Raw genomic sequence first — 21,264 nt, 5'->3', positions numbered from 1 at the left:
GAAACAAATTTTGGCTAAGAGTCAGGAGAAAGCATATGATTCCATATATTAATGAGTTATTTTTTTGTAGTAATTAAAGTAAGGTAAAGTCTTAGGTTTTACATATTAAGAGCTATGGAACACCAATCTCATCCATTTATGCTTTTCAAGTGCTTTTGCATGTAGTGATTCATAAGACTGTATCAAATAAGGAACCATTGCTTCAATTCTTAACAAAAAGGGGAAAAAATGGAGAAAGAAAGAATACATTGAAACAAAAAGCTAAGCTGCATAGACTAACTGTCACACATGTTCAATTGTAAAACTATGTAAAGGGCAAAAACAAACAACAAACCTGTGCATGGTGGGAATTTTTTTTTTTTTTTTTTTTAAAGAATAAATATGTTTCTCCAGAGGAAATTGCTCAAGAACATTCCTCCTTACATAACAATTGCCCCAGTAATACTATTCAGGTCAGTGTGTGTCAGGATTATCTGTTGCCTAAATGCCAACAACGTAAATGGAGGCTAACTGTATGTAGCATTTGTATGTTTTGTTGTAGCATTTACAAGTGACTTTTGAGAAGTACTTTGCGAATTCAATGTTAGTTTTGGGTCTTCTGGTCAGACTAAATCCCTTTTGTTTATTTCCAGATGCTAGTATGAATGATATGGTTTCAACAAAAATATCATTACATGGAATGTACACTCCTTCCCATTCTCTTTTCCCCAGTGCATTTTGTACAGCAAAAGAAAGTTCAGCTGATTTTTTTTCTGACTAATTTAACTGAAAAGCTGAACTTCATTCAGAGTAAGCTTCTCCAAGGATAAGCTTCTCCAAAGACCAGACGTCATGAAAAATATTATTTTTCAAGAAAATTATTTTGAATTTAGGAACTTTTTACTTTAGGTATTTAAGTAGACGGTAATCAATCTATTGTGCTTGCCTTATTCATGTCAGGCCCCTATCATATACCCTGAACTGCAGTAAAATAATTTCTTCTATAAATAAGGCATATCTTTCATCTAAAAGTTTGCCAAAATGTGTTAAGTGCTACATAATTTTGAGTTTTGTAGAGCCTTGCTGTTGGAGAAATTAACTTCCCTTCTCCAGTCTTGATTTCCCTATCTGTAAAAACAAAGAATAGAAGCTGGATGACCTTTCCAACTACAAATCACAGGCTTATCATCTTGAAGAGCTAAATTCAATTCCAGCCTCTCTCAACTTGCTGTGTGATACCTGCCTCAGCTTCTTTATCTGTAAAGTGGAATAGTAACACATACCTCCAGGATAGTGAGAAGGATCAAATGAAATATTTGTAAATTTTTCCAGAGTTTGGATATTTTGCAGAGTAGATTTTTCATGGCAGGCATGTGGCGTAGCAGATAAAGTGCTGGGTCTGGAATCAAGAAGACCCAGGTTCAATTATAGCTTCATACACTTATTAGCTGTGTGACCCTGAAGAAAATCTTTAACTCTGTTTACCTCAGTATCCTCATCTGTAAAATGAGCTGGAGAAATGACAAACTACATAGTATCGTTGCCAAGAAAAACCTCAAAAAGAGGTCAATAAAGAGTCAGACATGACTGACAAAAGACTAAGCCACCAAGATATTTAATAAGTGCTTTTCCCCTTTTCCTCTCTTCCTCTAAGATTCAATAAATTAATTAGCAAACCACTGAGTAATGACTAAGCAAAATTACCATCCCACCTTAATCTTGATTTTTTTATCTTGGCTTAAAAAAAAAAAAACAAAAAACTATTTCTGATTCTTAACATTACACTTAGATTTAATCATTTAACAAATTAAAAGTTCAGTTCTAGTTCTATATTTCTACAGTAGTCACTGTTCTTACTGCTAGTTGTGAACATTTACAGTCATGTGTCTTCAAAAACAGTGGAAAACAATAGCCAGGGGGCAGGTTGTGTGGTATGTGGACTTTGTTCCAGCTTAGTTCCTTGAGAGGCTATACATTCCTGCCTTAAGTGGTGTCTGAAGATTGGAGGGAAGGGAAGGGAGAACAGATTAAGGACACCAGAAAATTTTAAGAATTTCAAATACCAACACCATCTGTGGGTTTTTAACCAACTTTGTTTTTCAATTCATGAAACCATTACAATCATATCTTATTTAGATCTTACATATAATATCTAAGGCAGGCTGGTTCTAATAAAGAGCCCCATCCTTGGAATTCAGGTCTACCTGGGTTCTAATGCTACCTGTGACATACACTGATTCTTGACACCCTATTAACATCCCTGTGTCCAAAGTAATTTTAAAATTATAAATTTCAGCATAAATACAAATCTGCTTATGCTGAGCTGATAAAATCACAGCTCTCCTTAAAAAAAAAAAAATTCACAATTTGTTCTGTCAGACTTTAAGGGACCCAAACTTCCATTCTTCATGCATTCTATTCAGAAGTGATCTTTGTGTCACTTGAATTCAAGTGTCTAGGGGGAGTATTATTTCCAAAATGAGAAATGTCTCCTTTTTTTATATTTTTAAAATGGAAAATTCTCATGCCAAACATTTCTTTAGCACTTCATCCTCAAAATGCATTTTTTTGAGTAAATTAAACACTTTTCAACAAGAACTTCTAATGAAAATACTGCTAATACATACTAAGCTTCTATAATATTGGAAAGAAAGGGCCCATTAACAGGACAAAATTTGATTCTGAAATCCCTCATCAGCCTAAGAGAGAAAACAACATACTAAATACTGTAGTTAGTGGCTCAAAATTAGTGAAAATTCCTATTTAACTCTTTCAAGAAGCTGAAAAAAATAGATTTCCTATATGTATAGAAGAATAGAACATGTTTAACATCTATTGGATCACTTGCCGTCTAGGGAAGAGGTGGGGGCAGGGGAGAGGGAAAAATTTAGAACACAAGGTTTTTAGGGTGAAGGTTGAAAACTACATGTGTATATTTTGAAAATAAAAAGCTTTAATTAAAAAAAAGTAGATTCCCTAGATTGTGCAGGTGAAACTGAGCTTCCTTCTTTATAGCACAAAACAGTCAAGATTATACTAGATACTTCTTAGGGACTTAAGGTCAGCACAGTGAAAACAGTAAATTTGTTTTGCTTTATTTTTAAAGCTAGAGCATGATCCAGACTTCTAACAAAACATTAGAATTGCTTTTTAAACTGCTCCCCTTTTAGCGGTCCATCCTTCTAGATAAACTGAGAGGCAGCAGTAGCTGAAGTGGGAAGCACCTCAAAGTACAATGAAGCAATTTACTGTTAGTGGTTAAGCACTAACTGCTAAGCATCAGTACTAAGGATTACGTTTTAAAAACACTTAGTAGGACTTCACATTCCGGAGACCCGGCCTCCTCCAGCTGTTTTTCATAAGATAAGGAAGGTCAGCGGCCTGGGCCGCCCTGGGCCGTTTCTCCAGTAGGATCCACGCGTCCGAGATGGGAACCAACCAAATTCTTCGATGCTGGAATCTTTTTACGTCTGAGCCTGAACCATCATAAACAGCTGGTAAATGAGGATTGTGATTGAAGTAAGGAATAGAGATAAGAGTGGAGAGGGGAGAGGAAATACCCATTTCATATTTAAGTTTCCAGCAAACTTTAAAGTATCCTCCTGACTACTAGGAATAAAAGGCTCGTGGGCGTTGGAGTAACTAAAACATAGAGTTTTAAATGAAACACACTGGGAGCTCGTTTGTCCTCAAACCGTGCGTCTATAGCCAGCTCCTTCTATTTTCCCTCCGCCGGCCTCTTGCATGGCACGATCCCTCTCCAGGCTTCCTCCCCCGCAGGAGGAGGGGGGCAGGATGCTCTGGCTCAGCCACTTGCTATTCATCAACCGGTTCACACCGGCCGCTGCCGCGTCGTGACGTCCGGGAGGTGGTAGCAGCGCGGGGCGGACCTCTCTCCCCCGCAACCCTAACCTTAACTCCCCCCGCCTTTTCCCCGCAACCTCGTCTTCTCTTATCCCTTGTCCCCGGGCTGCGATTGGCGGCCCGGGGTTCGCACGTCGCGCGGTGTACATAAGGGAGGGCTTGTGACGCAAGGGCGGCTCAGCACGCGTATTGGTTGCCGCGGGTGCGGGTCTTGCTCGGCGACGCGCTCTCTCTGGAGCCGCTCACTGTATGGTAGAGTCCCAGTGCCCCCGCCGCCGCCGCTGCTGCCGCTGCTGCTGCCGCCGCCTCCACCGCCGCTGCCGCCGCCCCGCGACGACCACCGCCGCCCCCTGCGCTGCAGTCGCCACCACCACCGCCTGCTGCGCCGCCTCCGCCTCGGGACCGGCTGTATGATTAGGCCACAATCTTCAATGAGTAAACATATTCCTGTGAGTGTTCGCTGCGCGTCCCGGGCAAGTCCGAGTCGCTCGGTGTCGCCGCTGCCGCCACCTTTGTTTCGTTCCTCCCGCCGCGGGCTTGCCGGCTCAGGGAGTCGTTCGGGTCCGGGCGGCCGCCATGTGGCCGGGAGGGTGAGATCGGGATGTGGGAGAGAAACATAGCCGACCAGTCGTGCTGGGCTAAAGCCCGCCACGTCTCCTCTCCCCCGGGCGCTTCCGCTCCCGGCAGACGGTGGTTAGCAGCTGGGGAGACCGGTTTACGATCGCCGACCACCCGGGGCCCGAAGCGGTTGAGGGCCGAGCGGAGGGTCGTGTGGCCGGGCCCGGTCGGGGGGTGACGGCCGGCGGGGGCGGGTGGGTCGGGCCGCTCGGCACAAAAGCCGCTTTGTGACCGCCGCCTCCGCCCTTGTCCCTAGGGGCCGGCGCGCCCCGGCCGTCGGGGAGCCCCCAGCGGACCGTAGAGCTGCTTCCCGGGTCCCTCTTTGTTCCGGAGAGAAAGAAAGCGGCCCGACCGGCCCCGCCGCCCCCGGCCGTGTGAATGCTCCTCGGACGCCCGAGGCTCCTGGAGGCGGTGGGTGTCAGGCCCACGGAAGGGTGGCGTCCTCATCTCCCCGGCGCCCACCCGGGACCGGCGGGTGGGGAGGGGTGAGACGCACATGTCACCCTTGGCCCCGAATTAAAGAGGGCATTGAGAGGGAGAGAGGGCTGGCGGCAGGGCGCCGGGGACACCCGTTGGGCCGGCGGGAGGCGGGTAACGGTTTCCCCTGGGCCCGCCGCCTTACCCCCTCCCCCCGAGCTCCAGGGGCTGGCGCTCCAGGCGCCGGCCCGGCAAGGAATGGACCCTGGCCAGGTAGCCGCCCGGGCTGGGCCGGACCTGGGTGCCGGAGACAAAATGGCTCCGTTGCCTGCTGGAAAGGGCGATTAAAACCCGTGATTGCAGCCGATAGTTCTCAGTTTGAGGACTAGAGCTTTCCGAGATCTGGGGGTAATCCCGGAGTGTGGGTAACTCGGGGAGAGAACCACCCTACTCCTCCCCGGCCCAGCCACCAAGGCCGGGATTCCCGGTTCTGCCTCTCGAGTGGACCTCGGCGATGGAGGAGGCCCCAGTCACCCCCTCCTGCTGTTCTCCCCTGCCTGTCTCCACCTTGTAATTTGAGTTGTTCCGGATTTAACACCACACCTCCGGGCTCTGGATAATGGGAACAAGTCGAGACTTGTCTTTTCTCAGTGGGAGTTGGTCTGGAGAAGTCCAGAATTTGAGAACCGTGGAAAAGTGCCACCAGGGACTTACGTGACATGTGAAGCCAGGAAGCTCCCTGGGATTGAGAAATTTCTTGATATCTCCTATGCTCATCCCCATGTTTTATTGACCTTTGGAAAAGGGCATTTTTAATCGGGAATTACTTTAAATTGTTCCATACAGCCTCTGTCCTGTGTCATTAGTATTAGTCCAATATTTTGAATTTCTATTATATTTTGGTATATGACTGCCACCCTAAAGTTAGCTTCAAACTTAACAGAAAATGAGTGAATCCTGGTCCAAACTTTTTTTTGAAGTGTTGCTTGGCTTACTCTATAATACTCTACATAACATATTCCATAGTGAGGGAGAGGAGTGTCAACATGATCCTTAACCTTTTGCCTAGTCATAGCCTAGGTTTACATGATTATCCTTGTGGAGCCAGAGTCATCTAAAGGCTTATCTTGAAGAAGGAAATGGTGACCTCTAAAATAGGGTAAAATTGGAATGTAGAGTTGAGTGAGGACTTTATGAGGCTCAAGTTGCCTTTCCAGCTAATGATACAAATGATTTGAGTCCTAGACATTTTTTTTTTTTTAATGATTTGTTTAATGGAATACTCCAGTAAGCGGTTCTTTTCTCTCTAGATGAGGTTTTGGAAACAATTGTGTCGCTTGTATATACTAATGCAATAATCCCGGTACAAATGAATCTGTATAAAATGTTTTTTGTTTTTTCCATTTGTAATGGTGGTTAGACCGCTTCAGTAGTAGTTAAGAAAAACAAATGGCTAGCTTGACCAGTTGGACTGGTTGTCTTATCAAGACCAGTACTGACATTCTTGTTTCCCCTCACAAAACCATTGTGGGACTTTCCTTCTTATCTGGAAAACTAGATTTGGAATAGAATTTCTCATAGGATAATGTAGTGCTTCCTACCCCAAGGTTACCTAGACTTCTGAATTGTGTAGAGGGAATTGACAGTTTTCTCAGAATGTTTTGTAATTTTTTTACTCTTTTAAAAATGCATGCAGCATTATCACTGTTAGCATTAAGATACTGTTAGATATTACCATTTTTACAAAGGAAGAAGTGACTTTGTGGTGTAAATGTTAAGATTCAGTCCACTTTTTCTAGGCCACTTGCCTTGTAAAATATAAAATGGTCCTTTGGCTATTATTTCTGTACCTGCCCTGAAAGGCTCCGAGCCTCCATGTCTGTCCCTTCATTCATCCCTTACCCCCCCCCCCAACCACAAGATGGCTCCACTGAGAAGAGTTCGCTAGGTTTGCATTTTTTTGGTTTGTAGTGGTGTATTTCTGAATCTTTCCTTGCCTGAACAATCCCTTGACAGGGAAATTTGTACAAATATCTCTGAATAGAAATTACTTCTCACTTCTTCCCTCCTTTTGTTACTTTTCCAATGCTCATGTTCTGTCCTTCCTTCCATACTCTGAAATGTGGACACATGCCAGCTAAAGAAATTAAAAATATGTGCTTTATGTTGTATTGTGGTGCCAGATTTTTAAATTACTAGTTCATATAATTGCTGTAAACTTCCAGCATTTTTCTTAAGTCAATGGCTATTAGCTATTATGTGCAGATTAATAATTCAATATGCAATTTATTTTAACAGTGTTATTGATCAAGTAATAGTTGATCTTATTCTATATGTTAAATCCTGCTCAGCAACTTTGAGGGAACAAAACTAGTTTTTAAGATATTAAGAACTTAAATCAGTCATTATTTCATTTTTTTTTTTATCTTTCTCCCCTTTTCACCCCATTTATAAGTATTCTCACACTTGCAAGTCTTGGGATGAAAATAAATTATTTGGGGGTATTTTTAGAAATGTGCATGTTTGACAGCATTTTATAATGCACTCTGACATAGATTTGTGACCATAGTCTAGCCTTTTCAAACTTCATTTAACTGAACTTTGACTTACATAATTCTTGTCAGGCTTTTTTTTTTTTTTTTTAAATGACCTGCAAGTGCTTATAGTAAGTAACAAGCTCTCTCACTTAACCATATCAAATTTTAAAATTGCAAAACATTGCCATTATTATCTTTGAGTCTTCAGAAAATGAGATATTGTACTTTTTATTCTGTATGGTTTTTCCCAAATTCCTAAAATAATAAGTGTTTACCTCTAGTTAATTTGCAAGATTTGGATATAGTTTACTCAAGTCTGTTTGTTTTAAAACATTAATGCTATGGTTATCTCATCTAAAGTTAAAACATCTCAATGTAAAAAAGCTTATCATTTGATATACCCCCCCAGTACGATCCCACTCTATTAAATTTGTATGAATTTCAGTGTGAAAATTTTTTTTCTTGGGGAGTAGCTATCCAAATATTTTGACCCTGTCGTAAGGTTTTTCTAGATTATTAGTATTTTGTGTGTCGTGTAGGATATGAAGTTTATTCATCTTTTAGACAACTATGGATAGAGGCAAAGGCAAAATTTAAAGCTAACCATATCTATACTTCAGCCCAGTCAATTTTTGATGAAAAGAGTAAAACTTTATTTAAATCTAGCTATCTTTAGGAAGGTACTACTTAAGTAAAAATGAACCAGCTTTTTCCAAATTGGTAATACACTACTCATCTTTTTTACCCCAGAAAAGAAACCTTGCTCTTCTCCCCTTTGTCAGTGGGAAATTCTTTAAAAAAAAAAAAAAAAAAAAAACAACCAACCGAGCCTGACCTTAAGATTTTTAACTAAACCCCAATTTTTTTTTTTTTTTTAAACTATAGCCTCCCTGGAAAGAAAAGTTAGGCTGTTAGAGATTTGATTTATATCCCTAAGGTATCCAAGACAGGGGCTTTGATTAAAAAACCAAAATCACATTTGTAACACATTTTATTCTTATTGTGGTGGTGGTGGTGGTGGTTTTTTTATGGAATTGTAATGATTCTCACAGTCTACATTTAAATCTATAAACAGCTTTCCAAGTTTAGTTTTTGTGAATTTCCCATTTTATGCTTTAAATCAGAAAAGTCCGGGTACTAAACTTAAAGAATTTCATACTATTATATATTTCCATCTGATTTTTAATATTTTTTTGTGATTTCATTTAAATTGTTCTTTATTCTAACGTTATTATAGAATTAGCGATCAAGACTGATTTGCAGCAGCCTGTCTAGCCTTACATCCCCTTTCCCCACCCTTCTACTCCCCCATTTAAAAAATGAGAACTTAAAAAAAAAAATGAGAACTAAGGAGCAGTAGTCAAAGTGATTTGCCAAAGCTCATAGTATTCAGTAGCAGAATTTTCAGTGTTTTAAATCTCATCAGGGCTTGAGATGAAGAATGGGGTTGGATAGTCAATAATTTTCCCTTTTTAACAATGATTTCCTTATCTCTCTTATTCTACTTTACCTCAAACACAGGCTTTTAACAACCTTTATGAATTGATCACAAAATTTTATTTGATCTCACCACAAATCTGGTTAGAGCATCAGTAAAGTCCAGTTAGAAGGCTGTATTTCAGTCTGTACTAAGTTACTTGGCATGCATTATTAATTTTTAGTACAGTAAGTACATTGAGGCAGCCCTAGTTGGCAGTCAGCAGACCTGAATTCTGGTTTTGATTCTGTGGGTTTTTTTAAATCCCCAAAGCAAAGAAAATAGAGATTTTTATTTCAAAGCAAAATTATATTTTGTGTTGGTTGACACATCTGGTTCTTCTAGTTCGTGTTACAGCAGTCAGTACTATTCTGTAAACCCTGACTTGGGGTAATATCTTTGAATTTTCATCTCACTCACAAAAAATTATTAGCTTCATTTAAAAAATTTGGTCCCTAGGCATCCATTACATTTTTTTTTCCACGAAGCTAAAATAAGATTTTTGCTTCATTGACAATGTTAAAATGTAGGAATTGTTTTTTTTTTTAATTAAATACTAGAAATTATTCCTTCAGGCTAGGGACTTATCCAAATGGTATTGCCATATTCCCAACTAAGGAATACTCTTTAGTTATCAACTTGCACCTGTGGATATAGAACACTACATATTGTCACTGTTTTTCTTAATTGTTTCTATGAGGGATGGCATGGAGAATGGGTTATATTGAAAAAGTAGCCAATATAAAAGCAAAAATCAATTATAAATGCTTTTTTTTTTTTTAGGTGGGGGTTTTTGGTAGTAAAAGCTAAAAAATATTAATGCAATAATCCCTTAGATTGTCAGATGCTGTAAAAATTCGATTTTTTTTTCCACCCCCCATAATACTCTTATTTTTCAACTGAAATAACTGAAGTTTTTTCTTTTTTCCTCCTACAGCAGTTCTGTGGTGTTCTTGGTCACACATTTATGGAGTTTCTGAAGGGCAGTGGAGACTATTGCCAGGCACAGCACGACCTCTATGCAGACAAGTGAACTGTAGAAATTCATTACTACTCCACCAAGAAGCCCCCTTAAGAGCGGTTAACCTGGACACAAAGTGTTGAATTGAAATTGGCAGAGCATTTTACAAGAGTTCTGACCTGGATGGGGTAAACCTCAGTGCACTGCCTTTCTTTTGCCTCAGTATTACTGGATTGAAGAATTGCTGCTTCTTGTTAGGAGGTTCATTTCATTTCCCATTGCTCTCAACTTCATACTTAAAGCACTGAGAATTTCAAGTGGAGTATAGTGAAGGAGACTTCAGTTTCTTTACATCACTTCTGTATTCAAATTTTTAAATCCTTTCATAACCTTGAGTGTTTTTTTAACTAAATTGACATGGCTCGAATGAACCGCCCAGCTCCTGTGGAAATCACCTACAAGAACATGAGGTTCCTTATTACACACAATCCAACCAATGCAACCTTAAACAAATTTATAGAGGTAAGTATGGAAATGAATAATACTTTAATTGAATTGCTGTTTAACAGCAACAGGAGTGTTAGTTTAACAACTATAAATTTCAAGTGGAGGAGAAAACCATATACATGGTAATTATTCCCTCACCCTGTACTTTAGGAATTTTAGATGGAATACATTAGGGAAGAATACATTCCAGTTATATTAGTCTCAGAAATAAGGTTAAAATAAGAGCAAATTGGATTCTAACCCCTGAAATAGGAAAAGAAGCATACATGACTTGATTTTGGATCTAGAAGTTAAAATATACTGAGTTCTTAGTAGTCTTCATTGTTCAAAAGAAATTTTTACAATTCTAATGATTAAGTTAGTGACTCATTGGTACCTTAAGCTAAGAAATAGTATAGTTTTAGTAAGTTAAAAATGCTGACATCCAACTAGACTTCCTGTTTCTTTAGTTGGCTAAGGACAAGAATACTAAGCTGATAACAATAATCCAGTCCCATTTAGTCACCTTGTTACTAATGACTTTACTTTTCTTTGGAGGAAAAAATAAATATTACCCTTGCATTTCCCACTTCATGGCATACTGAAGGAAAATTCTAATAACATACTATATGTAAACCACCTTTTACAAGTAAGGAATACAGAAGCTACACAGTCCTCAAAATTAGTTTCATTAATCTACCAACTAAATATGCTGCTGAAATTTTTTTTTTTTTAACAAGCCTGTTTAGTGAAAAGGGTTACATATCTGAGTTTATAGCCCAATATTACACTTATATCTTAGTTTTTAGAATAAAGTCATACTTAAAAGTATTTGAGGGATCTTAAATATATTGAGCATTTTATGTATTTTTAAAAAAATTTTGAATGTTTAAATATAGGATTTGTTATAGAGGGATTAAGATTTCATGAAAAGGCCAACTACACATTAGATTGCTGATAGTTCTGAATGATCTATGGTAGTCCTGTGCATGTTTTGTTTTGTTTTGTTTTGTTTTGTTTGTTTTGTTTTTTAATTTCATTTTTAAATTTTAAAAAATTATTTCCCTCCTTTTATCTTTTCCTCATTTAAAAAAATAAATAAAAACAAAATGCATAATAAATGAGCACAATCCAAAATACCAAATTTCCACATTAAGCATGTCCCAAAAGGCATGTCTGATTTTGCAAGTTGAATTCGTGTGTGTGTGTGTGTTTTGCTTTCCTAAAGACAGTTATTTTTTAATTCAGAATTTTATTGAGAGGAAGAAACCAAATAAATTATTCCTACTCATATGAGTAGAAGGACTTTGTTTGAAAGTTTATATACCACAGTCTCTAAAATTTTACATCCATTCTTTCCTAGCATACTACAAAATTTAGAGTAGAAAATTGATTATAATTTTAATTACATTTTTAAAAATGTAAGTCCTATGAAGTACTTTTGTTCTCAAATCAGAGGTCATTATATAGATTGGAATTTACTTCAGTAGTTAGTTTACTAAGATTTGAGTTTAACTTCTGATTTTAATGTTTAGGGGTTTAATTTAATGGCCAGTTTGTTTTTCATTTACTTCAGTAGAAAGGACATGAAAAAGCATGCTTCTAAATGAACATTTTTATCAGCCCCAGTTCATTAAAAATTATTAAAAGTACAGGATGTTGGATCTGAGGTCTTAAAAGACAAAGGTGTACTCTTAATAAGAATATTTCAGTTCTTACAAATTCGTTAAAAGTGACTTGTTACTAGAATCAATCTCTGAAATATTTACTGCTTTAAAAAAGAAACTAGTTATCTTTTATTTTGTGTGGTGTTTTTTTGTTGTTTGTTTTTTAGTAAAAATGAGTAAATTCTTGATAGTGGAAAAATTGGAATAGAATACTTTTCTTTTCCAGTTTTAAATCTGATTCTGTAAATTTTTTTTACTTAAGCTCATTGAATAGTTATGTTCATTAGTTGTAATGAATCATTTATTAATGTAATATTTACTAATGTATATGATGACTGAATGTAGTTGTATTGGAAATAGTAAAATATTGCAAAATAAGATTTATTCGTTTATTTTAAGGAACTCAAGAAGTATGGAGTTACCACAATTGTAAGAGTATGTGAAGCTACTTATGACACAACCCTTGTGGAGAAAGAAGGCATCCAGGTTCTGGTAAGTGGTTTTACGTTTTTGTTATATTATTTCTTTAACAGATTTTATCCAAAAATATTTACCCATTTTTAACTATTTTTCTAAATGTAGTAAGGGCATTGAGGCATTAAACTAATTTTATATGACTATTTATAAAATTAATGTGGGGAAAATACGTTAGTGAAAAAACTTGTACCACTTGGATTGTGGATTTAAGAAAGAGAAGGTACATGGTCACAAAGACCTTAAACTTATTTATAATTTATTGATAGTAAAGCAAAGAATACAGTGAGGATTTGTGCCAATCTGTAATATAACTACCCAGTTCCCTTTTACCCTGATTCAAGATATGTTGCAGCACATATGCAGTGTTGGAGTTTACTTACCCTGTTTTATACCCTAACCTCAAAATGGCTAGGTTAGTCCATAGTCTATAAAACTAGAATTTCCTTTTGACATATACTCTGTAAGTACAGTATTCTAGATTGTCTAGAATAGTTATGATTTTTATTTGTGTTTTAGGATTGGCCTTTTGATGATGGAGCACCACCATCCAACCAGATTGTTGATGACTGGCTAAACCTAGTGAAAACTAAATATCGTGAGGAACCTGGTTGTTGCATTGCTGTTCACTGCGTTGCAGGTCTTGGGAGGTAAATAGGATTTACAAAAAATCTGTTGATTTGTTGCTAGGCTAAGGTCAAAAATTCTTTAATTAGAACTATTATTTGTCTATATTATGTTCATCATAGTTGGGTAAATCTATTTTAGTAAAATAATATATTTCAAAGCTTAACAACATAAATGTGGCTTGTTTTTTATTTGGTTTTATTTTTTTTAACCCTCACACTTTTGCCTTTTATGAGCCTATGATTTATTTGGTGATTAGTCCATCAGCAAACATTTTTCTAACTTAAGCAATATGCAATGAGTTTTATGACATGTTTGCAATTTTAATTTTATCCCTTATCTCAGCCTAACATAGATTGGTTTCTTTGGAATTTTAACATAAAAGCTTAATCACAAATTTACCAGGCACCTTTAAGTACCTACTGTTTTGTATGCCTCATTTTTATATTTAAAAGCAAATGTTTGCTAGGGGTTTACCTAAGAAAAGAATAACTAGTAGATTTCAAGTTGTGGTGATGTCAGGTTTGGTGGGGGGGGCAAGGTTTAATAACACCAAAATTTCCCTTGCTGTCTTTCTTAACCTCAGAGTGATCCCATCTTTCATAAAGGAAAAAAAAAAAAGGTAAAGCAAAACTGTTTAGTACAGACATAAGCAGTGTGTGCAATGTTCTATTATCTGTGAACCTCCTAAAAGGAGAAAGGGGTGTAGTTCACAACATCTACTTTTGTTTCCTCTCCCTGTTTCTGTAGTCATTGTTCATATTTTATTGGCCCTGCTATCTTCCCTTTGTATTAGTTCATTTAAATCTTCTGTGCTTTTTCCTCATACTTATTAATTTTTATAGCACAATAATATTACATTACATTTATACACCACAACAAACAATCATCTACTTGTTCTGTTCTTCGTTCAAAGTTCTATAATAAAATATTCTGATGTGTATAGGGACTTTATTATCAATGTAGGCCAAATTCTTTAAATAAATAACCATAATTATCAAATTTTATGGCAGTTAGATTTTCTAAATCTAGTCAATGACTCCATTTTTGATACAACTGAACTATAGAAAGTTTGTTGCAGGATGTGATACAATTATAATGGCAATCATCATGCCCTATTATTGTCTCATAGTAAGAGTTGTTAATCTTTTAATAGTACATTTTATACAATGATGATTTAACCCTCTACTATCACAGATACTTTTTCCTGATTTCTTCCTGCTCTATATAATGGCTCTAAGGACAGTGTGTTGTTTTATGTTGCAATTAGGATATTAAATGATTATGCCATCCACTTGACTTACTCCTTATCTTTTACTCTTTAGGTATCTCAATCACATGTATTCTTGAAACATTTACTTTCAATTAAGTGAAAAGATCTCTAACAGAAGAAAATAATCAAGGATGTGAGCCAATTACTCTCCTTTCAATTAATGTTCAAAACAGTTAATCTCACACTGGAAGAATGTCATTCAGTTGTGAAATACAAAATCTGATGGTGACTTGTATTTTAATTCAATTATACCTGCAATGGTCATCCAAGAATAGACATTAAAAATAAATTCTATCATCCCTTGGCACACTCTCCTAATCTTTTGTCATCCTTTCCTTTCAGAACAAGAATTAAAATAGTAACTATGGATTGGACTATAGCAGGTTTTGTTATTTGGGGCAGTTGATTTACTAAAACTTAATCTCTTACCAGAGCTCCAGTGCTCGTTGCCCTTGCACTAATTGAAGGAGGAATGAAGTATGAAGATGCAGTGCAATTCATAAGACAGTAAGTATTTTTTAAGAGAAAGCTATTCTGACAGACTAAACTCACTTATGTGCAAGTCTTCCCAGATATTTTATCTTATGTGATAGCAAAGAGCAAGTGTTATATAAATTATAACTTGTCAAGAACAAAATGAGTAAAGGCAGGGACAGAGAGCCACAAACTTTTATTAAGCATCTCCTATTTCTCAGTCGCTATTCTAATTGCTGGGGATACAAAGACAAAAAAACAGCCTTCGTTCTCAAGAAGCTCATAGTCTTAAAGAGGAAGAGAACTTGCAAACATTTATATATATAAGATACAGTATACATTGGAGATGATCTCAGAAAAGGGCTAAGATTGAGGAGAACTGGGGAAGACTTCTTGCTGATGATGGTACTTGGTATTTCAGCGAGACATTTTTATGTAAGATTAACCTGGCATTATATGTGAAGGGAAAATTGGAGGGGAAGCATATATATTCGCATTCTTGTCAAGAATTAATGAGAGGAGTATCTGAGGTGTTTAAGGAATAAAATAGAATGAACGCAAGTAGAATTTATTGTCACAAATTGGACATGGATTACACTTAAAGACAACAAATGAAGTTGTAGATCTTATTTTTTACATGTTCAATTTGTGATGTCAAAAGCAAATCTAAATAGAACTAGCAGAAATTTTAATTTCTTAGTACAAGTCATAGCGTATAGTGTTATAAAGTTACATATAATTGTAATTTTATACATTGAGACATTTTACTTTGGATTCTAGAATCTTCTGTTTTTTTATTCTTTAAAAATGGAAAGAGATTTTTTTCTATAAAATCCCAATCTCCTGGTAAGTGGGAGTTGAACTTTCAGTTCCAAGCTACTAGATGACTCCTTTAACTAGTGGGGAAAGCTGGTTTTTTTATTAGAAACTCTTCATAGCTCTCCCATTTCTTGGTGCCAACTGGGTCCTTCTCAGTCATCATCTGTTTTCTTTGCATCCATAGGCATTCTTGGCATTGATCTACTTGTTTCACTGCTATACATGTTTCCATTTGACTTTTTTCCTTTCCCGGCCCATTGTGGAAGAGGATGAAATCTTTCATTTAGCCCTCTCTAAGATTTAGGAAGAGTTTTGTTTGTTTTATTGCCCCTTAACAAGAAAAGAGATTGTCTAGTAAGAAAATTTGAATTTTGATGTCCTCATTCTGTCCTTTTCCACCTGCCATATATTCATCTTGTCCCCACCACCCCAATTTAAAATAAACTTGATGGGGTGTCTTTTTTTTTTTTTTTTTTTTTAATAAATTTTTAACATTTAATAAGAAAATCACATTTGCATAATCCCTATATTTCATGGATTAAAAAGTAGCCAGTGGTCTGCATGGGGGGGGGATAAGAATCTAAATTGGAGTCACTCTTGACAAAACTTATGCTTATGATCTGAAAAACTAAGGTGCAGAGGATTTTCAAGGGATTTTATTACTATTATTATTATTATTCTTGTTGTTGTTATTATCCTATAATACCACCATCTCACCAGTCCTTCACTAAAGATGATCCTGTTGGGTAAAAGGAGAATTAGGCATTAGTTAAGAGTTCTTGGCAACACTAGGGATAGAAGAAAACACCTGTATCCAGCAGCCTATCCTAATGGTTATGTATATGTAAGTGCTCCATGAAGAGTCTAGTTCTTTGCAGTCTTGATAGCCAGTCTCTAGGAAGAAAAAAATATTAAGTTGAATCCATTTAAAATAAGTAAAAAAAAAAAATTAAGTGATTGTTTAGAAGGAACCAATGAGTTCAGCAAGAATTGTAGATAATTCTTCCCTGAACTTTTAGTGGCCATTTCTAATGCATTATTAGATTATGAATTTGGGGTGTCTCGTAGGAGGACACTGTACTGAATGAAATGAGATGTACAATAGGCAAATGTTAGAGAACTTTATTGTTGTTGTTTTTTATAGAAAACGTCGTGGAGCCTTTAACAGCAAGCAACTTCTTTACTTGGAGAAGTATCGTCCTAAAATGCGGCTGCGCTTCAAAGACTCAAATGGTCACAGAAACACCTGTTGCATTCAGTAAAGCTGAGCTGCCTATATTATTGCCTTGGAAGCAGAAATTGGAGACAGGACCTGGGGCAAATTACATACATAACTAGCCAACATATAGGCTTGATGAATAAGTCTAATGAAGCTTCCATAGGAGTATTTTAAAGCAATTTTATAGGTTACAAGCTTGGCAGAAATGCAGCTTCTGTCTTTGGGTTACTAACAACCTGTTCGGACACTTAGTAAAAGATTCTTGCTGTTCAGCCTTTGGAACTTCTTGTTTATCATTTGTATCAATTGAACTTTTCCTGAAATCATGCAGTATTGAGTTACAAATCTTATTCAAATCTATTTCCCAATACCAGAGTCTTATCAGCAAATATGAAATTTAAAGAGATTAGGTGCCAAAATACCCAGCACAATGCTTACATATTTTCAATATCATACAGAGTTAAACATTCTGGGAACTACAGACAGTAACCTGAACACTTTGTGGTTCATATTCCTTCAGTCATTTCAATATTGAAGATAGGGCCTATATGGTAATTGCCTGCTCACTGTATGTTTACATCTCCCACAGTCGCACTAGAATATCAGGGTTTGCACAACCATTCATTTTTTTGGATTTTACTAAGTCTTATGGTGATACTTTAATGTCTTTCTGTAAACCTTTGTCTCATTTTTGTGCTGTTATCAAGACCTGCATTTTGAAAAGAAAAAAAAATCATAATCCTCTGGTTGAAAATCCATGTAAAAATCTACACATTGTACAGAAGCACACAAAGTCTTTACTGTCTCCAGACAATAAGCCTTACAGTTAATTTAATGTTCGCACTAATGGGGTGCAACTTGACAGGGAGGGCCTGAAAAGGATGGGAGGGGGCTATTAAATATTTCTAGTAAAATGTTGCCTTTGTCTTGTGCAGGAAGTATAGAATATGCCCTTTACTTTAGTAAATATTTTTTAAAAGGTAGAGATGCTTTGTTATTGTAGCTAAAGCAATTCTTAATCATAAAATTTCTGAAAATCTTGTAATTTCTTTTACTGTACCTATTGAAAGTTGTTTACCAACTATTGCTTTTGTTGAAAGTGATTTTTTTCCCCCCTTTTTCCCCATTCTCTCCCCCCTCCCCTGGGGAAAAAAAATTGGGTTCCTGCTATATGAATTGAGCAGACCTCTAATATTTTGTATGCCTTTTGAGCTTGTGTAACTTAATATTTGGATACTTGATAATTTGTTTTATTATGTAATTGATAAAATGGTGATGTGTATTAATGTTAGTTCAACCATATATTTATACTGTCTTGGGAATGTGTGGTTATAGTTCTGTGGGAGAAATAATTTTCCAGTGTTCACCAGCTTGTAAAATCTAGTGCGAGAGCTTAAACATCTAAATAAATAAGTACTGAAATGCACTTATCACTACTGAGATTGTTTTGTATAATTTAATAACAACTTTCATTTATTATAAAGTGTCTTTACTTGAAGTACTAAATATTATCCTTTCTTTTATAAGTAGAAAGTAAATACTAATCTCACTTGTAAATAGACCTGAAGGAGAGAGTGAGAGTTGTTACTGATCTGAAAACATTTGCAGGATAACATTCATTTACTTAAGAACTATAATAAATACACCAAATTAACTGGGCATATATACCACATTTGATTAGAGTATAATATCCTAGAATATGATTTAAAAATTTTTAAAGCCAATCCTTGGGATATCTTGCTGCGTACATTATAACATATTTCCTACTTAAAACAAAAACTAAGGGAAAATATTGCTTATACATGTTATTGAAAAACACTTAAGGAAAAGGCTAGTACATTTCCCCATATCTTCACTTTCATAACACACTGCATTCTATAATCATAACTATTAAATATTTGGTTTCTGTGATTAAACAAGTTTGGTGTTTTTCCTGAATAAAAACAAAACTATTCTCTCTATAGTGCCGACTGCGATCATAATGGAATTGATCTGTCTCAGTATAATGCCCAAATTTGTGGTCAAGAAATGAAAAAAAATGTCTCAACTATATTTCTGTTTTTCACATATTGCAGATGAAACATGCTATTAATAATAATTCTATTAAAATGGTGTGAGTTAAGAAATTTTTTACCATAGAAGTATCATAAAGCCTGAAACACTTAATTCTTCACCCTGGATTTTTTAAGACCTAACCAGAATCCAAGTTCAAGGAAATCACATCAAGCTAAAATTTACTGTTACAACACCTTGTGAAATGGATCCCAACTTTAAATCCTTTCATGGATTATATGTTTCTAAAATAATCACTTTTATTGTGCTTTTGTTCATAAGTTTTCCCTATCTGCAAATCATTATTTAACATTTTTGTTTTCTCCATATACATGTAAAATATTTTTTAAAAATAATTTTAAAAACTTTTTTTGAGTTCCAGATTTTCCCTTCCTCTTCACCCTCATTAAAAAGGCACATTACATAAAACATTTCCATAAAAGTCAAGTGTGAAAAGAAACATGTCCCTCTCATTTCCCCCCCAAAAAAATTTACCTTCAAAATAAGTTTTTAAAATAGGTTTAATCTGTATTCAGACACAATCAGTTCTACTTTTTCTGGGCTAGGTATGGATAGCATTTTTCATCAAATCCTTCAGAATAATCATGGATCATTATATTGCTGAAAATAGCAAATGATCATCCCATAACATTGCTACTATTTTGTACACAGTACATTTCACTTTGGGGTTTTTCTGAGAGCATCTTGTTCATTTTCCAAAGAACAACAATATTCCATCAAATCACATACCCATATTGAATATAGTGTATGTTAATTCCTCTTTGAGCGAATTCTAATGGGAGTAAGGTTCCCTCACTACTCTTCCCTTTCTTTCCACTGGAAAAGCTTTTTCTTTTTTAGCAGATAATTTACTCCATTTTACCTCTCCCTTTCTCATTTTTCCAGTGCATTCCTCATCCCTTAATTTTATTATTTTTTTTTAGGTATATTACCCCTTCATATTCAACTCAGATCTGTGCCTTCTATGTATACTCCCAATTGTCTTAATTTTTTTTATAAGTTACAAGTATCAACTTCCCCTGTAGAAATGTAAACAGATAGACCTTATAAGTCCCTTATGCCCTTTTCCTGATTAACTCTTTATTCTTCTTAATCCTATATTTGAAAGTCAAGGTTTCTATTCAGTTCTGGTCTTTTTTTAATCATGAATGCTTGAAAGTCCTGTCTTTCGTTGAATGATCACCTTTTTTTCTGAGGGATAATACTTTTTCTGGGTAGGTGATTCTTGACTATAATCCTAGCTCCACTCCATATATCCCAAGCCCCCTCTAATCTTTTAATGTAGAAGCTGCTATAAATTTTATGTTAATCCTGACTTCGACTCCCTTATACTTGAATTGTTTCTTTCTGAATGTTTGAAATATTTTCTTCTTGACCTGGGAGTTCCAGAATTTAGCTGGGAGTTTTCATTTTGGCGTCACTTTTCAGGAGATGATTGGTGGATTCTTTCGATTTCCATTTTACTCTCTGGTACTAAAATGTCAGGACAGTTTTCCTTGATAATTCTTGAAAAATGATGTCTATGCCTTTTTTGATCATGACTTTTTCAGGTAGACCAATTTTTAAATTATTCTCCTAGGAGCAGCTGGGTGGGCTCAGTGGATAGAGCCCTGAAGTCAGGAGAATCTGAGTTCAAATCAAATTCCTAGCTATGTGGCCCTGGGCAAGTAACTAAATCCCAACTGCCTGGGGGAAGGGTCTGTTTCTTCTAGGTCTGTTTTCCAGGTCATTTTTTTTTTTCCCAATGAAATATGTCAGTTTTCTATCTTTTCATTCTTTGGATTTTGTTTTACTGTTTCTTGGTTTCTCATAAAGTCATTATAATTAGCTTCCTTTTGCTCAATTCTAATTTTCAAGGAATTATTTTCCTTAGTAACCTTTTGAATCTCTTTTATCATTTGGCCAGGTTTGCTTTAAGGCATTCTCATTAGCATTCTATATTTTTGCATTACTTTCAGTTCTCCAAATTTTTCCATTATCTAATTTTCAAAATGCTCTTTGAGTTTACCTGTGACCTGAGACCAATTCTTAATTTTTTTCTTGGAGGCTTTGGACATAGCTTTGATTTTGTTGTCTTCTTCTGAGTATGTTTTTTGATCTTTATTTTCTCCATAGTAACTTTCTATGGTCAGAATCTTTTTCTGTTATTTACTAATTTTCCTAGCCTATTTCTTAGCTTTTAATTCTCTGCACTGGTATCATGTGCTAAACTACTATCCTATTGCTACAGACTTTTTCTGCTGACCTAAGTTGTCTTCAGCTAGGAAATTGTTCATTTTTTTGTGTGTTATGATGCTCT

At 36.1% G+C, this 21,264-nt stretch overlaps 2 protein-coding genes and 1 long non-coding RNA gene across 4 annotated transcripts in view; 2 read left to right on the top strand and 1 right to left on the bottom strand.

The window, feature by feature from the left end:
- Nucleotides 1–3,816, bottom strand: part of LOC141566262 (uncharacterized) — a 205,693-nt gene extending 201,877 nt beyond the window's left edge. Inside the window, exon 1 of the long non-coding RNA XR_012489263.1 lies at nucleotides 1,263–3,816. This is a non-coding gene — a long non-coding RNA (uncharacterized LOC141566262). The remainder of the gene's footprint in view (nucleotides 1–1,262) is intronic.
- Nucleotides 3,817–4,158: 342 nt separating this feature from the next.
- On the top strand, nucleotides 4,159–10,356 carry LOC141566261 (uncharacterized). The gene is made up of 2 exons (XM_074310596.1): nucleotides 4,159–4,292; nucleotides 9,830–10,356. Exons 1-2 carry the CDS (start codon nucleotides 4,254–4,256, stop codon nucleotides 9,923–9,925), a joined length of 135 nt encoding a protein of 44 aa, XP_074166697.1. The 5' UTR covers nucleotides 4,159–4,253; the 3' UTR covers nucleotides 9,926–10,356.
- PTP4A1 (protein tyrosine phosphatase 4A1) lies at nucleotides 10,238–18,318 on the top strand. 2 transcript variants are annotated; one of them, XM_074310595.1, is made up of 6 exons: nucleotides 10,238–10,375; nucleotides 12,406–12,498; nucleotides 13,000–13,130; nucleotides 14,813–14,887; nucleotides 15,706–15,710; nucleotides 16,818–18,318. In XM_074310595.1, the coding sequence occupies exons 1-6, from the start codon at nucleotides 10,271–10,273 to the stop codon at nucleotides 17,009–17,011; spliced, it is 603 nt and encodes a 200-aa protein (XP_074166696.1). In that variant the 5' UTR covers nucleotides 10,238–10,270; the 3' UTR covers nucleotides 17,012–18,318. The 2 variants fall into 2 exon arrangements, with proteins under 2 accessions (XP_074166696.1, XP_074166695.1); XM_074310594.1 differs by lacking the exon at nucleotides 15,706–15,710.
- Nucleotides 18,319–21,264: the final 2,946 nt, after the last annotated feature.

The sequence above is a fragment of the Sminthopsis crassicaudata genome, chromosome 4 (assembly GCF_048593235.1).
Source record: "Sminthopsis crassicaudata isolate SCR6 chromosome 4, ASM4859323v1, whole genome shotgun sequence".
NCBI classification, from domain to species: Eukaryota; Metazoa; Chordata; class Mammalia; order Dasyuromorphia; family Dasyuridae; genus Sminthopsis; species Sminthopsis crassicaudata.
The sequence above is the reverse complement of the archived record's forward strand: the minus strand, read 5'-3'. Positions and strand labels throughout refer to the sequence as shown.